Source organism: Prinia subflava, chromosome 4, assembly GCF_021018805.1.
Source record: "Prinia subflava isolate CZ2003 ecotype Zambia chromosome 4, Cam_Psub_1.2, whole genome shotgun sequence".
Classification (NCBI taxonomy): domain Eukaryota; kingdom Metazoa; phylum Chordata; class Aves; order Passeriformes; family Cisticolidae; genus Prinia; species Prinia subflava.
Genome location: NC_086250.1, coordinates 10,585,364 through 10,602,552, shown reverse-complemented (window position 1 = coordinate 10,602,552; position 17,189 = coordinate 10,585,364). Strand labels below are relative to the sequence as shown.

The 17,189-nt window shown below is 45.1% G+C and overlaps 1 protein-coding gene across 1 annotated transcript; it reads right to left on the bottom strand.

The window, feature by feature from the left end:
* Positions 1-13,203: 13,203 nt before the first annotated feature.
* LOC134549271 (inositol 1,4,5-trisphosphate receptor-interacting protein-like 1) lies at positions 13,204-14,829 on the bottom strand. The gene has a single exon (XM_063394839.1). The coding sequence runs from the start codon at positions 14,827-14,829 to the stop codon at positions 13,204-13,206; it is 1,626 nt and encodes a 541-aa protein (XP_063250909.1).
* Between the last annotated feature and the right edge of the window lie 2,360 nt (positions 14,830-17,189).

Below are 17,189 nucleotides of genomic sequence, written 5' to 3'. Positions count from 1 at the left end.
GGCGGGGGCAGGTAAGAGAGCGAGAAAGGGGAGCGCACCCGCTTTTCCAACAACACAGATGATTTGCTCCTCGCACTACTCCCGTTTAAGCCCGCACATACTTTCCACAGAGGATGCTCTATCCTGGTTCCCTCATCCCGATCTCTTGGACGCCACCTCTGTGTATCCAGCGGGTAACAGCTTGCATTGCAACCTGGAGCATCTTTCAGCTGGGGCTCAGGCCTCAGCACTCAGCGGTACCCAACAACCCAACCTCCCTTAAAACGTGTTAGTGCTACCAAAAGAAAGGCTGCTGTGGCTGCCTGGTCTGGCATGAACGAAAAACCAGAAGTATTCCAACAGAATTAAGACCTCCCTTAGTTCTGGAAGCATCAGTGAAGAACTTGGGTTTAGTTTATTCTTACTTATAACAGCTGCTTCATTTTTTAATTGTGTATCTTTCTGTGATGTTGCTAAAACACAACAAAAATTCTGTGAAAGCTTCAAACCGTCTGTAGCAGATTCGTACATTTGAAAGAAATAAAATAAGCATTTAAGGAAGCAGTAAAGTAAGGGAAGAAGGTACAGTTGCTTGGAAAATACATGTCTAAGTACTAGGGAGTAAATTACAACAGCTACTTTCAACTGAGTTTTCTAAATGGTGGAGTTGGTACTATTATTGTGTCCTTCACAGAAGCAACCTCAGGAAAAGTAGCAGCTCAAAGGGGTGATCAGTACCTGCTTTCAGGCTTTGCAGATCTACCCACCAGCATGCATAAATCACATCTTGTACTGTAGTTTACTTATATCTGTTCATACTAAAAATAAACTGCAGATATTAAAGCTACGGTTAGGGCGGGTAAGAAAAGTATGTCAAAATCTAACCTCAAAAATACTATTTCATTGACTGGAAATGGTTTGCAGGGGTGTGTTAGGAAAAAAATAACAACAGCAACACAACAAGAACAGCAAAAAAACCCGAAAAACAAACAAACAAAAACAAACAAAACCAACCAACAACAACAAACCCCCCAAAACCACACAAAACCCCAAACAACAACAAAGAAAATGTAAACAAAAAACCTCCACCCTCAAAACCCAATAACATAATCTTTTAAATTAAAGAGCAACTGGAATGTGGCTGAGAAACCAAGTTCCCTGGGTTAACTGCACTTGGGATGGCTGTCTCTGTGTTGCAGGTGCAGTAAGTGAGGGTGTTGGACCTGTAGTGCACACATTGCAGGGCTGATACATGCATGTGGCTATTAACCATCAGGGTTTAATGCCTGGTGCTTACTCAGATCTGACATACCTGAGTCATGTCAGATCTGCTGGGTATTCCAAGACAAGTGAACCACAAAATGCACGGAAACTGATCAGGAATTCCCTGTTGAAACAAAGTGCAGTCAGTAGATTCATCACTCACAAACAGGGCGAGGCTGGCAGATTCTCATTCAGGTACCCAGTAGTTTATGCAAACGACCTGAGGATGACCCAGTGTTAAAGCTAAATAAAAATCAAACGTGCTGCAGCAGATGCACCATCATGGAGTGTTTCTCTTACCCTCAAACTAGACAGGACTGATGTAGTGAATCAGAATATGTTGCAAAGTGATGGAGGTGAAAAAACTTCAGATTGTCTCACAGTGATATAAGCTGGGACCATCCTCAGTAGACCCATCTCTGCATAAAACTTGGGTAAGAGGAAACTAAGGAGTAGATCTTAGAATGAGACACCAGCCTTGGGAAATGTCATTTCCAGACTTGCAAAAGTAGAATTTAACCCTGGGGGAAAGCCTGTCTGTTCCTCTGCAGCTTTGCTGTCTGTATTTCTGTGGTCTGTCACTACACAGAGTGTTCCTACAGCTTTGTACTCCTGAAGAGTCAGGAGATGTCTCCCTGCTGCTGCTGCCTGATGTGCCTAAAGCTGAAGAGACTGTAAAGAATGTCCCTGTCTTGAGGTGTGTGCACACTGATGCTCACATGAAAATGGAGTTGCAGTTTTTGAAATACACTTGATGAACACAGCTAAACCAGGCAATAGTTTGCTTTACATTTTTATTAGAACACAGTAATAAAAACTTGCATCAAGGCTGGAGGGGCATGCTCACAGAAGGATAAATTGCATAGGAAGATAAAAGCTAACTGCAGTTCATCTTTAGATGTGACATGTCATGAAGGCTCCTGTAGGTGTTACATGAAGCTGATGTAGTGTTACCCTAATAGCAGCACGTGATGTTGTATTAATACACCAGATTGGTGTTTGCAAAATGCTGCTCCTGCCTGCCGGCCACTGGCATTTGTTCAGTGAGGACACATGAACTTTCAGGAATGTTTCTCACTGACTCACACCAAATGTGAGCTGCAACCGTGGGAGGTTCGAGCACATGATCCTAACACAGCATTTAATTCTTCTGCTGTCAGTGAGGCTGGGGATGAAGCTGTTAATCAGCACTCACCATCTTTTTTCTGTTTCTTGTACCTGTAACCAGGAATGAGTGCTCTGGCCTTATGGCCAGGATGTTGAGGAATATGATCCCTTTTCTGCTGTCTTCCTGATTTCTGTGTAACCTTAATGCAGCCTCTCTTTGCTTCAATTTCCCCCTGTCAAAGTGGTGCAAGGATGTAATCCACCTCAGGAGGCTGTCTGAAGATAAATCTCTTTCCTCCCATTACCTAATCTCAAGATACATGGTCCCTCTAGGGACAAGATCGATGCCAATCATGATTTCCTTGATGTGATCCTGCTCAATGCGATGGGGATGCAAGGGTTTGTGTTTCTATTTGAAATGTTCTTAGCTGGTACTTGACAGAACCAGTTGCTGTGTGCCCCAGGCTGTAGCAGACACTCAGTGTCACATTCAGGAGCAATACAAATCACTTGCTGTGCCAGCTCTGAGCAGGTCCTTACCAGAGAATATCTTTCACAAATTTAGAGTGTACCTAAAATTATACCCTAGATCATTTCACATTCAAAAGACTGGTCTCAGGGTTGCTTTTCCCTGAGATCTACCTCAGGGTTGCTGTTCCCTGAGGTAATAAGGTTTTCAAGCTTTTCTTGCCTGAAAGGTCTCACACCAGAGCCAGAGAAGACAAGCTGAGTCTGCCAGTCTGTGTTTCCAAGGTTGTTTATTCTTTCATTATCTCTCAGTTCTTTCTCAGCTCTGCAGGGCGTCCCCAGCAGAGCAGGACACGCGGCAGACTGTGGCAGATCAGAGGGTCCCGGACCTTTTGTACGGTTCCCCTCATCCAACCACCATCCACAATGTACCTTTTATTTACAAAATCTTACCAATACTTACTACCTATGTTAACGTCATTTCTACTCTAGACCAATCCTTGTGATGCAACTCAGCAGAAAATGGGGGATGAGAAGAAGAACATGGAGAACAGGACCACTCCCCAATTCCTCCATCTTGCCTCTTCAAGCCCATATACTAAAAATCCTAGATTCTATATTTACACTCTGTGATAAACAAACTACTACTTATTTTGAATCCCCTTGGCTTGTGATTCTTCATACAATGTGGGCATTCACTCCCATGGACAGGGATCAGAAGCAGTGTCCTCCTGGGCTCTGTGTGAGGCTGGCTGACCCCCCTGTACAGATCCCAGACCCCCTCCAGTCTCCAAACCCTCCAGGGCGGCCAGAGGGATGCCCTGGATTCTGACAGACTGCAATCATGACTACATGTAGACATCACATATCACCTTAACACCACCTTTCCCAACAGGCCAGGTAGAGACTTCCAGACAAGATGAGCTTGCTGTACCACCAGCTTCAACAGAATTGGAAAACCATGTGATCCCTTTGCATCATGTACATTGTGCAAGAAATGAGGGCAGGAACACAAAGAGATGAGTAATGAAAATACACGACAGGTTGATTTCTTCAAGGGAAAAACACTTGCATAATATTTTCATATATGCATAAATATTTTCAGAGCCTTAAAGCAAAGAGCAGGTGAGAAGAAGAGGAGCAATGAACAGGTCAGCACTGCTTTGCTTTCCTGAAAGTTCAAAACTGCAGTTTTTGTAAACCCCCAGTACAAACTGTAATTGTAATTTCACCAGACAAGAATTGGATACCTTTCATAGCCTAATATTGCATAGCTGTAAATATTTTCCCCAGTGGGCTTTAGCTACCTGCACATTTCTGTCTCCATTCCATACTCCTGAGGTGTTGAATTTGTGGCTATTTTTAAGAGCAACTTTTGTTCAGAAAACAGGCCAATTTTTTCATTTGGGATAAATTTTTTGCACAACTGTTTATGGCTGGGACTAAGCCATAAGGAAAGAAAACTTCTAATTTAATCTTCTCTAGTTCTGATTGGAAATATTCATAATGTGCATAATTGTAAGTATTTAGTGCACTAGGAAAGGCAGACGATTGAGTGGCTTTTGGACATGCTAATTTCTTTCTTGCTGAATAATAAAGGTTGTGCAGCTATCTCACGTGGAGCTAATTTATTTTTGAGGTACCTGATGTGACCAGTAATGATTCAGTACCACACAAAAAAACAAAACCCAACCAGTTCTGTGGGAATTTCATGGTTGTTATGATTGCAGCACCACAGGAACAGATAGCAGGTGAACTGAACATGGCTGCTTTAGCCCTTTGGGCTGAGAGTTATTTTTCCTTCTGAATTTACATATCTCAAAACAAGCTGCTTTAGAAATAACACAAACACCTAATATTGTCCCTGATGAGAAACAATGAGAAAACATTCATTTGTAGTATGCTTCTAAAGGTATGAATTTGAGAAACATTTCTCATTATGTAAGTGGATTGCAGACATGATAACTGTTAGCACTTGAGAAATTCCAGCCTAGATTTTTCCCATGTTTTGCTGACACTTTTTGGTGGCAGCCACTGCAGCATTTTCAGAACATGCCTTCTTTCCATGGGGCTGGGATGGGGCTGTGGTTTGGATTTTTGCTGCACACAGGGCTGATAACACAGAGATGTTGTTATTGCTGAGCAGGGGCTGCACAGAGCCAAAGCCTTTCCTGCCCCTTCAGGGCCCTGCTGGGAGGGGCTGGGGGTGCCTGGGAGTTTGGGAGGAGAATCAGACAGGACAGGGGACCCTGAGTGACCCAAGGGATGCTCCAGACCCTGGGACATCGTGCTCAGTGTGTAAGGGGGAGGAAGAAGGACGAAGGGTGGGGACATTTGGGGTGATGGGGTTTGTCTTCCCAAGTCATTATTCCATGGGACAGGGCCCTGCTCTCCTGGAGGTGCTGAACACCTGCTTGCCCATGGGAAGCAAAGAATGAATTCCTTGTTTTGCTTTTGTTGTGTGTGCAGCCTTTGCTTTTCCTATTAAGATGTTTTTTATCTTGACCCATGAATTTTCCAGCTTTTACCCTTCTGATTCTCTCCACAGTCCCACTGGTGGGGGAGTGAGCGAGCAGCTGCCGGGGACTTGGGTCTGGCTGGGCTTGAAGCATGACATTACCACAAAAAGTAGGGAGCAGGAAGAGGTGTGAGCAATGCCTACAGCATCATCTGCACAAGGATTGCATAAGCATGGAGGGAAACAGTCACCCAGGAGTGGCTACTAAAAAACCTCTCTGAACCTTCCCTGTGTGTAAGGCACCACAACTGGTTCCCTGAGAGCAGCAGTGTTATTTCACTGTGTCCTCTCTGTGCCCAGGAGTCTGTAAGAGGTTAACAAACCACATCCTTCTGAGCAATTCTGCATGCCAGGCTTCAAGCCCACTCTGCCCTGCAAGTTCTGAAGTGATGCACAAGTGGAAGAGAAGGCTTTTTAACTTACACTTGCTATGTTGGGAAATTAGGCAGTTCATCTTCCAGGTGCCAAATCCACAAGCTGACTATTGCAAAGTTAAGAGATCCTTGGTTCCAGACCACCTCCAGCTCCACACTATTCTTAATACTTATATCTAAGAATGTAATTCTTCAGACAATCAGTCACAAGGACATTGGTACAGCATCTGCTGGCATGTGGTAGTATCATGATTGTTCTGCATACATCATCACCTGAAAGCACCCCAAAATAGCTCAGATGTAACGTGTCTTCTGCTACAGGCTTCAGTCATCTCCTGTGGGTGGACCCATAATGAGGGGAGAGGTCACAGGCTTTCAAGTGGATGTCATCTCTTCAGGTGTAATATGACTTATCTTACCCAGACTCATTAATTAGGCTGACAAATTATGTGTGTTTTTCTTACACAACACATTAGAACTTCAGTTTGCCAAATATAATTTGGAGCCTTTGGAATATAGGTACCTATGATTATTTCTAATTACTTTTATAATCACAGTTTAAGTACTGAGTACTAAGAGAGAACAGGTGCTGGCTTAACAAAAAAAAGGGCTACTAAATATTAAGACTGCAATTTAAGTGCTCAGTCCTGAGCCCTTTCTCATTCATTTCCATGGGACTGATCATGGGAATTAGGGATAGAAGGTTAGTCTCTAAAAAGAGAACCAAGAAAAATCAGAGGTGCTCCGGGAGAGGGAGTATTGTTCTGAAGTTTAAGCATGGTAATGAGAAATAGGAGTCTCAGTTTCTAATTCCAATTTTGCAATAATTTACTACATGTTTCCACTCAAGTTCTTAAACCTTCTCCTTCTGTACTTATAAAATGTAGTGGATATCTTAGTGTCTTGGAGTCTTTTTAAAAAACATGTAGATGTGCTTATGGATGTGGCTTTGCACGAGAATGAAGGACCCCCATGCTTCCTGTGGAACCTCTGTGCTAGAAAATTTGGGGGCCTGGAGTAGGGAAAATTCACTGAGCACAAAGACTCAGGAGTCTTTGGCTTCTTTCCCCTGGTGCTGCACCAGTGTGGGGTCATTGGCTGGTCTAGTGGTATGGTTGTGATCAGCCTGGGATTCAGTATCCAGCTCTAGGGCCCTGCAGATGATGCTTTTTTATTAAATTTGTGGTTTTCATTCTCCTATTTGTTCTTAAAAAAACCCATGGTAGCGAGTTTCTCAAACTGCCTTGAATTGCACTGAGTACCCATAACAAATACAGCTCAGGCTGTAGCTGAAGGCCTGCTACAGGTAATTGAAGATGATCTATTAAGCAAAATATCAAATAGATAGAAATCATGAAAGATTCATGTCTCACTGAATCTTTGCCAATACTTTGAGATGGGTAGCGAAGGACATTTCTTTGGATGCCTTTGAGAAATCAACACGAAGTCAGCCAGAAGCCAGTCTTCTAGGTGCTACATGATGCAACTTCTGTAACTCTTGCTTAAACTCTCCTTTAATTAGACTGTTGCATTTACAAAAGACAGGCACATGTCAAATGGGGTTGTGGGAATTTAGCTAGAAATTCAGCCTGCCAGATTTTGAAAATTTGACCTGAAAGGGAGTATTTCTTCTTGCCCAACAAACTAACTCCACTTCTACTTCTCGTACCCCTGGCATTGATTTCACTTGATTTATACCAGCATTACATTCCATGCTGTTTCATGTAAATGAAGCTGGAAAAAGATTAATAAGCTAGGACAGTTTGGCTTAATAGGTCTGGCTTTGGAATTGAGAAACCAGCACCCACATTGCCTGTGTATGTGCCTTCCAGCTACTCTAAATGTCAATTCTCTGTTGGGAATAGGACTGCATTAATCTGTGCTAAACCTGCTCTCCAGATTGCTGCTGCTTTTGGAACCACAAAGGAAAAAACTGTAGGGTAAAACAAAACTGTATTTACTGGACTACTAATCACATTTTAATTGTAAATACTGTAACACCATCCACTTTTTGCTCTATGACATTTTATGTCAGCTAAATACTTGAGCAGTATGTTTTTCCTCCTGTAAATATCTAGTGAGATATTGCCCATTAGATCACGACAAAACTCAGTTTTAAGTGCAAAAACTCAAGCCAAAAAGATCTGTTTCCTGTAATTTCTTGTGGCTTGCAGAAACTGGGGGCGCCGTTAGGTCTTAGTCTGCTTTTTGATCCTTCTCTGTAAAGGAAGGCAAAAGAGAATGAGAAAAATAGAAGCTATGCACTAATAATGAATACAGAGAAAACATTCTGTGGTCCTTTGAATCTGCTGTTACATAGAAAAATAAAACTATTGAAATGCAGAAAATGGACTATGAGTCAAACAATGTTCTGAGATTTTAACTGGATCTTATGAGCTGCAGCAAGTATTTTTTAATTAATATGTGGATTGTACTTAGAGATTCAAATATCCTTGAGATACATGCCTCAAAGGACTCATGAAAATTACATTATTGAATGAAATGCTCTGCTCTATAGCCTGATTTCTGGTATTTTTAACAGTTGTTTCAAGATTTAAAGATAAATTTTATACAATCTTCCTTTATATTGTACCCTTTTCTAATTGTGAAATGTGCATTTGACAAATTTGGTTGCTTTGGTTGCTGTTTTGCAGCATTCCTTTGAAGATGTAGCTTACTTTGTCATTTCAGGAAACTACTAATTAATCAACCTTACTTGACATCAGGAATGCTTTTTGAAAAGAAAATTCAACAGAATTAGAACTGTCTCAATCTCAGTTAAAGCAGATATTTTGTGTACATTAAGTTTTAACCATTTCTGTTCTGAAGCAGTGACACCACATATCCCAGATCCCACAAAAAGCTGAAGAAGAGTTTCAGATGCTGTTCCACCAAACTTTCTCTTGGTCAGTTATCTGACCATCTCCTTCTTTGCCCCAACCTCAGTTGTTCATTCTTGCTAATTTTCTTCTGTGCCAGCTTCTCAGTTATGCTCTTTTGAGTGCTTCTGTGGCTCCTCACCCGTGTCACAAAACACACCACGATGGCAGAGGATAAGCTGCAGCCTTCTGCCAGCTCAGAGGTTTTATTGGGAGGAGGAAACAAAAGGTGTTCACAGCAAGGGCTCAGATGAGAATGATTTTCAAAATACAGTTCTAGGTCTGTTACTGCATCAGAGGTATTTATAAACTGAGGTTTTATCACAAACTTAGCAACAAAAGTTTAATCACATAGACACATTTATGCTTTACATTATGCATTTCACTTTTCTAACTTTGGCATCTGCTTGTATTTTTCAGCCTTTTTTTGAGTACCAATGTGTATATGTGTCAATATCTGTGTATTGCTTTTTGTGGTATAATGGAGGGAGGCAAAGTCACATGGACATCTGTGAGTAGAGAAATAACAAAATATGTGTCTTTAATTATGCTAGAGAAACAGTTTATCCTGATGATACACTGCAAGTTCCTGTCTATAAGGCATGATTATTTAGCTGAACTTTGAAATGCCCCAGGAAATCATGCCAAGCTTCTAGTTCTGCTTGGCAAATTTAATGCAAAATAAAGACTAACACTAGTACACTAGTAGTGTGTTGCATTTTTGTTTTCTGAATATGCAAAACTTGGGCTTATGCTGATCTTGGCAACAAATAAGATTAAAAGAGGTCATCTAAAGATAAGATTGCTTATCTCAACTCCCTGTATTCTTTCTTCCTCCTGGTCTCCCAGTTAATCTTCACTTATACTCTGCATGCCTAGTGTTGAGGGGGGAGGGCAGTAAAGCAGTTGTGTTTCTTCTGAGGTAGTGTAAATTGTCTTCTCCCTTCCACAGAGCGTCCAGAGATGATGGAACACTTCAGCTGTGCTAGGAAAATGCCTGTTTCTTGAGTCTGGAGAATAAAGGCTGAGAACTTGCTACAGGAGAGTGAATCCTCTGCCTGCACGTACTGCATGAGCTTCCTGTGACGTTGCTGCGAATCCTGGGAATAATCAGTATTAGCCTTGTCTCTTGTGCAGCAGGACAGATATTATCTCCTTTCTGAAGTGACAAAGAAAGGGTTGATCTGCTGGCAGGCAGGGCCTGAAAGCACAGTTCAGATAAATTACAGGGACTGCTCTTTGTCCGGGTGTGTGCACATTCAGGAGGGCTCAGTGGAAATCAGCGGGCAGCAGGCAGGCAGTGACAGTGCCCTCTGGAAAGGGGTGAATCACATTGGGGAGTTTTCTTTTTCAGAACTGGTTCAGTGAGATCAAACTTCATGCTTTGCTTTTGAAATGGACTGAAGCAAATAAACCTTGTTTCTTTGGTCGACCAGTGTCAGTATTTAGTTAGGGAAAGCACATGGTATTTATTCCTATTTTTGGAGTATTATTCATTCCACAGGACAAGTCAGGACAGATCTATCACTGTGGCTAAAGTTGAAGTTAAGAGTTTCTCTGCCTTTACCAGCTAGGAAATAAGAGTCTGGCTGTTTCACAACATAAATGACATCGTGCCACAGCCAAATTCCCTACAGCAAGCCAACATTCAGCAGCTGGGAAAGAATGGGGGGAATGGGGAGTAAAGAGGAGTAGGGTGACATGGTGGCCTAGATTCCTAAATTAGAATGGCCTAGGGAAGGAGCGAAAATTATTTTGTGCCTTTCCACTGCATGGACAAGAACTTAAGGCCTGAGAAGATGACAATTACTGTTTTGTACACAATTTCAGATGGTTAAAAGTGTAACCAGCATTGTCTTCAGCAGTATTTCTCAGAAAGCACATGTACAGACATCAGGGACATCTGCCTGGGGTATACAGAGAGCAGAGTGGGTGGATGAGAATGGACAGGCCAAAAAGCCCCAAGTCACTTTTGTCACAGCACAGACAGAAACTGCAAAAGGCTCTGGACTTCTGAGAGAACAGGCACAGCAGCAGCCTGGTTCCCATGGTGTGTTTTTTGGGGAATGGCAGAGGGCAGAGGTGAAGGTCAGCCCTTCCCCATGTCAGAGCAGCTCCCTGACCCAGTGACCAGCTTTACCTGGCATGCTGCTGTGCCCTCTCCCTTGCACACCCAGGAGAGGGAAGCAGGGGCTGCCCACAAGTCACAAAATGTTTGGAAATGTGCCTCAGCACCTGCAGCCTGTACTGACCTGCTGTAAGGCCACAGACAGAAGCAAGTGTCCAGCTGGCTCATGCCAAGGAGGCAGAGCCTCCCTCTGGTACCTGCTCACCCTCTCCAGTTCAGCTTTCTAACCCAGCTAACTGTTCACTTTTATCTTTCTGAAGTTAGCTGATAGTGTTGGCTAAGCCTAAAACCACAGAAGTGGCAGGAGAGGAAAGGGAAGCCAGGGAGCATACAAACATGGAAGCAGAGGAGAAAGGAGCAGAGCAATTGAGAGCAGGACAAGGGACAAAAGGGGTGAAATACAAAGTAATAGGAAGTGAAAAGCCCTTGGTCTTCCAGCAGAGCAGAGTTGGTGTTATCAATGCCAATACAGTAGTCCAATTAGAAATATAATTTTTGGTTTATTAAAAAGGATTGAATTACAGAATTTTGGCAAAAACTCCCCCAGCAGAGTTACATTGACGATTGACCCAGGGAATTGTCAAGAGTGAACTGGGATGCAGTATCTGGCACACTGAGCTCACCAAATTGGCCTTGTTCGGGGCTTAGATTTTAAACACTTTATTCCGCCTGTATCAAAAATTCCTTCATAGTCCTTTTGTTTTTAGGCTGGTTATTCAAATTCATAGTCGTGTCCGGCTGAGCTGAAAAGAGTTTCCTCCTCCCTTTTAAAATGTCAATTTTTGGTTTCCCGTGAATGAATAGACACCAAAGTTTATGAATGGAAAGAGTTCATCTCCGGAGATTTTGGAAACGATGGTGCTCTGATGACGGTGCTCTGATGGCTGATGATAGTGCTCTGATGGCTCTGCCATCCATGGGGGAAGAAGAGATTGCTTATCTTAATGTGTCCTTCTTTCTGATGCCAAAGAGAAGGCCAGGCTTTCCCATAAATCCTTGGTCTCCTTTCTAAATGGAAATTCCAGGGTGGTGCCTGCCTCTGTCTCCATGAATTCCAAGGCAGACTGAAACTACATTCTCATATAACATATATACAGTGGTTTTCATAATTTTTTAACATGTCATAACCCATAAGAACACAAATTAACACCTTACATTTTTCACATGCACTAACTATAGAACATCATCATGTGTCTCCAAAAGACAGAGACACAGTTTATGGCTTTACTTGTATAGAAAAAATATTATCCTATATGTAATATATTCTATATTAATGTAACATATGTAATAAACATGTTCTATGTGGTAGAAATAGATTGATTGCATAAAAATCTTTCTAGCTATAAATGCCCTAAGCATTAAAGTATATCTCACAACAGATAGTCATACTAAATATGTGCTATATCATATTGTTTAAACAGAATTACATATTAAACTCATTGTAATCTTTTTTACATCATGATAGAAGAATTTTATATCACCATATCAAAAGATCATGATATATATAAAATATATCTTATTTTATAATATTTTAATCATAACACCATATTTCATATATTTAATATTGTTTATATTACTGTATTGGCTTCTTTACATTATTTTTTGATATGATAATTGAGAAGCTTTATAATATACAATATCAATATACAATAGATATATCTATATGAAACAAAAATCTAAGATTCCTATATCTACAAATTTTCAGGTCAGCTCCAACACGGTTGGTACAATGCTGACCAAACGGTTTCCCTTCCCAGGACAAGGAGAAACACGCTGCGTTGACAGATCCCAGGCATTGCCCACAGATTGTGGAATCTTCCTCGCTGGAGATAATCAACACCCAGGTGGAGGCAATCCTTTGCAAGGCTCTTCAGGAAGACCCTGCTGGAGCAGCTCTCAACCAGATGATCCCACTGCTGCTCCTTTCCAACCTTCACTCGTCTGGGATCCGGAGATCCGCAACTTTGCACACAGTGAAGCTCTCAGAGGGAAGATGGACTCTGAGAAGGAGGTGGGAGCAGTCCCAGTTCTGGTGGCAATGGGGCTGTGTCACACAAGTGCCCTGGCCTCTTCAGCTACATCTGCTTGGACTGCCTGAGGGTGCTTTTGCTCTAGAGGAAAGGCGTGGCAGACACTGCCACTGCCCATGGAGCAGTGCCTTGTGCGTGTCTGCACACTCAGGCCTGTGTCAGCTTCTCCCCGAGCTGGAGATTCTCCACACAGTCCCCTGAGAGCAAAAGCAGAAATCATAGGATTTCCACTTGCGTTGTCCTCGTTCTTTGGAGCCAACCTGGACATCACTGGATGCAGTGCTGGGGAGACTGTTGAGACAACACTGCTGCTGCTGATGGCACAGTGCTGCTAGGCAGCGCTTTCCCTTCCCTCTCTGTCACCCACATTCTGCCCTCTTCTCCTGTGTCCTGTCAGCTGCTTCTCTGCCACCAGGTGTGAGCCTCACAAGCACAGCTCTGTGCACGAGAACCTCTTTCAGTCTTCATCGTTCAGGATTCGTTGGAGCGACTCGCGCAGATCCATGTACTGACTCATTGCCTGCGAGTGGGCAACCGGATCCAGCTGCAGGTGATGGAAAAGATTGTATTGCCTGGCCAGCAGGACATGTAGGGGCAAATTGATCCCCTCGGGAAGCCTCTGGTTGCCAATAATGAAGTGGTTGAGGCGTCTCACTTCTATACATATGCGCAGGTTCTCGCTGATATCCATCAGTCGCCTCACAAAATGCCTGGTGGTCCAAGATGACGCAGGCAAGTTGCTGAGGATGTGCATGACAATGGTCTTCATAGTATAGGTGTCAATGCCTAAGCCCAGCTGAAGACGGGTGAAGAACTGCAGGCATTTGAGGTGCAAGCTGTCCGGGGGAGCCCGCATGGCGATGTACCTGAAGAACTTTATCTCTGCCACGGCGTAGCTCTCTGGCCAGATTGTGCTTGGGGTGTAGCCTTGCCTTGGCTCGCTGATTGCAAAGATGTCGGTGTTGTCTTCCCGCACCCCAAACAGCATCTCAATCCGGAAGCTTTCTTGGCCATTGCTCACCTTGAATTGGCAGGAGCGCCTGGAGGGCAGCAGCACTAAATGCCAATTGTGTGCCTGAGGCAAGGCCGGCCAGATTGCTCTCATCAGCTGGCAGAACCAGCGGGCGGTTTTCTCCACATCCAGGTAGGAGTCTCTGCACAGGGACTGAAGGACGTTGGGATGCTCGTCGCCCTCCAGTTCCTCGTCGGGGTGGTGCAGGAGGCACAGCACCTGCTCGTCCTGCTGCTCCCTCCCGCAGGTGCACACCTGCTCCACATGGATGCGGAAGTTCAGCTCGCTCCTCTGCCCTTCAGTGTCCGTCTCCAGGTGGAACCTGTGCCCTCGGGGAGGAGTCATGGGTATGAGCACCTGGTACACAACATCCTGCTCACGGGGACTCCAACCCTCAAAGGCACTGCCCACCGCAATGGCTCGATGCAGGACCGGGTAGAAAGTGGTGGACAAGACGTGTGGAAAGTAAAATGCCAAATTCTCCATCAGGGCAGCTGTCCACCGGCACCCTTTTTTCAGGTCCTGACGAGGCCACTGGATGCGCTGCAGTAACATTCTTCCAATCTCATCATCCTCATCATGGTTATCAGCTTCATTTCCAACAGCTGCATTTACAGCCTCATTGTCAACTTCATTTCCACCAGCACCTTCTTCATTTGCAGCAATGTTGTCCACTTCCTGGCCATGTCCAACATCATTGCCGTTTTCCTCCCCATTCACATTGTTGTCCTCTTCACGCTCCTCTCTCCTCTGGCTCCTTTTACTCCAGATATACCACAGGGCCAAGACAAGGAGCACCCGCGCAGCAGGAGCCCAGACCTGCCAGTGCTGCAAGGCAGACCACGGCAGGTCTCTCTGGGCCCAGACATCCTGCTCCAGGGCCAGCTGCTCCAACTCCTGCTCCAGAGCCAGCTGCTCCACCTCCATCTCCAGACGCATCTTCACCTCTTCCTGGAACCTTGCACGTGCCTCCATTTGCAGACGTGTCGCCTTGTCCAAGCCATCACCCACGGGTTGTGGGTAATGCAGTACGCTTTGCAAGAGCAAGAACCACAATACCCAGGTATCCATGGTCTGCAAGAGGAGGGAGAGAAGGCCTTCAGTGGTGCTGGGAGGGAGGCAGCAGGCAGGGGGGACAGCAGGGATGGCAATGCCAGAAATGTGGGGGCAGGAAGGATAGAGCCCCAGACAGCTGGCAAGCAGCAAGGCCTGTCCCACTGCCCATGCACCAGCAACAGCAGCAGCATCATGGTACCATGCCCAAGGCTGTGCCATCAGTCACTGTCCCTGCATGCAGGGGGAGAAGCCAACCCTGGCTGCAGCCTTTCTGCCCCGGCCCTTGTCCCCAGCCCAGCCTCCCCGCCACGTGTGCACTCACCGCTTGCCCAAGCAATACAGAGCCAACGTTACATGCTGGGGCCTTTTACAGCTGCCCCCATTGTGACCTGTGCCCCGTGATGTCACACATGTCACAGTACACCACAGCCAGGCCAGCCCCACCCTTTGTCCCCAGCCCAGCTCAGCCAGTCCCAGGGGCCCTGGTGGACTGCTGAAGGCAGCCTTTGAGTGAATCTTCTTCCAAGAATTTCTCTTGCTCCTTCCTTGTCTTGCTTCACAGCTGCCCTCCCTTGCCCATCCCATAGATATCCATGTTGGAAGGCAGCCTTGAGGATCACTGACTCTAAGCCTTGACTCTAATCCATGCTGAGCTACACTTACATCTCTGATTGCTGAGCTTGGAAAAGACCCTGAAGATCACACAGTGCAACTGCAAACTTCACACTGCCTACTCCACCAATCAGCTGCATCCCCAAATGCCACATCCACACGACTTTCCAGTCTCTCTGAGGGTGGCCACTCAGCCATTGCCCTGGGCAGCCTGTTCTAAAGATGGAGATCTGTTTTGTTGAGAGTCCACTTGAAAGCTCATGGAGCACAACTTGTGCTAATTTCCTCTGCTCATAGTCTTTGTTCTGTGGGCAAATATAATGACCCTGACCTTGCCACGGCCTCCCTTCAGGGAGCCATAGAGAACTGCAATGTCCCCATGAGGCACTTCTGCACTTTGCTAAACAGCCCCACTTCCATCTGCCCTCCTTCATCACACTTGTGCTCCACACCATTCCCCAGCTCCATTCCCCTGCTGTGCACACACTCAAGCACCTGCACATCTTTCTGGTCATAAGGAGACCAAAAGTGAATGCAGGATGTGAGGGACAGGCCCACCGGTGCCCTGTGGGAGATGACCCTCACTGCTCTGCTCCTGCTGGCCACACTGCTTCTGACAGAGGCTGGCATGCCATGGGCTTCTTGCCAATTGCAGCTTCTCTTGTCCCAGCCCGGAGCACTGCATGGCCTGTGAGAGGCCAAAGTGCAGCACCCAGCCTTCTACGCCTTCTGTCTCACACAGGCGGACTTGAGCCATCAATTCCACCTGTCCAGATCCCTGAGTAGAGCCTTCCTACCCTCAGGCACATCAACACTCCTGCCCTGCTCATTTTCATTTACATTTCACTCCATTCACTGACTTTCACTCCAAACCCTCTCCCCAGGTGCCAGGATGTCCGTGTGCATTTTGCTAACCTGCAAGGCCACACTGTGAAGATGGGATCCCTGCACCCAAGAAATGCCCTCTTGCTCTGAGGCCTTCCATGCCACTGGCAGCACAAGGGAGAGCCCTGCCTTGGCCTTTGCCTTCTGCAAGGCCCCAGTTTGGGCAAACCCTGAATTCCACAGGAGGTCAAAAACAAATGAAGGCACATGGGGAGAGGGTTGCTAGGCCAAGGTGTGCTGGGCTGCTTATATTCTGCTTGAATTTTGGGTCTCTCTGTCTGGCACTTTCCTACAAGCAATCATTAATCCCACGCTGAACTCTCTGTCTCAGGGTTTTTATCACTCCCAGGTGCCGTCCAGCTGCCTGCCAGCAAAATTGCCACAGCAACAAGCTCTGTCTCTGGGGCCATGCAGAAAGTGTTGGGCACTGTCCTCTTCTCTGGTCATGCTCAGCATGGCACAAAGAACGTAACGTGAATATACATTTCCCTCTCAAAAAGACTGTTTCCTTGTAAGCTGTCTTTGCCTGTTTGAATTGACAACCATTTGGCAGAAGAACGGAAGATCAGCCCTGATACCATTTTGATTTCATGGCAAAGAGGTCAGGAAACACAGTCAGACAAATCTGTATGAAGGGAGGTGGAAATTGAAATTTTCCTATACGATAAGAACTAAAATAGAACAGAAAAGGACAACCCTCTCCTGCTTCGGCAGCACTTGGCTTACATGGTTAAATAAGTTTGTACTTCATAGTTGCTTCTCACCTCTTAGAAGGCTCAAGTGAGGTGTACTAAGTTGCCTGTGAAGTATCTGGGATCTCACAGCCACAAAGTGATGGGGAAAGGGGCTGGTTGATGAAGAAAAGTGAGCCTAGCTGC

What these genes read in the sequence shown, in the direction of transcription:
- LOC134549271 (XM_063394839.1), bottom strand. Translation starts at nt 14,829, where the DNA reads ATGGATACCTGGGTATTGTGGTTCTTGCTCTTGCAAAGCGTACTGCAT.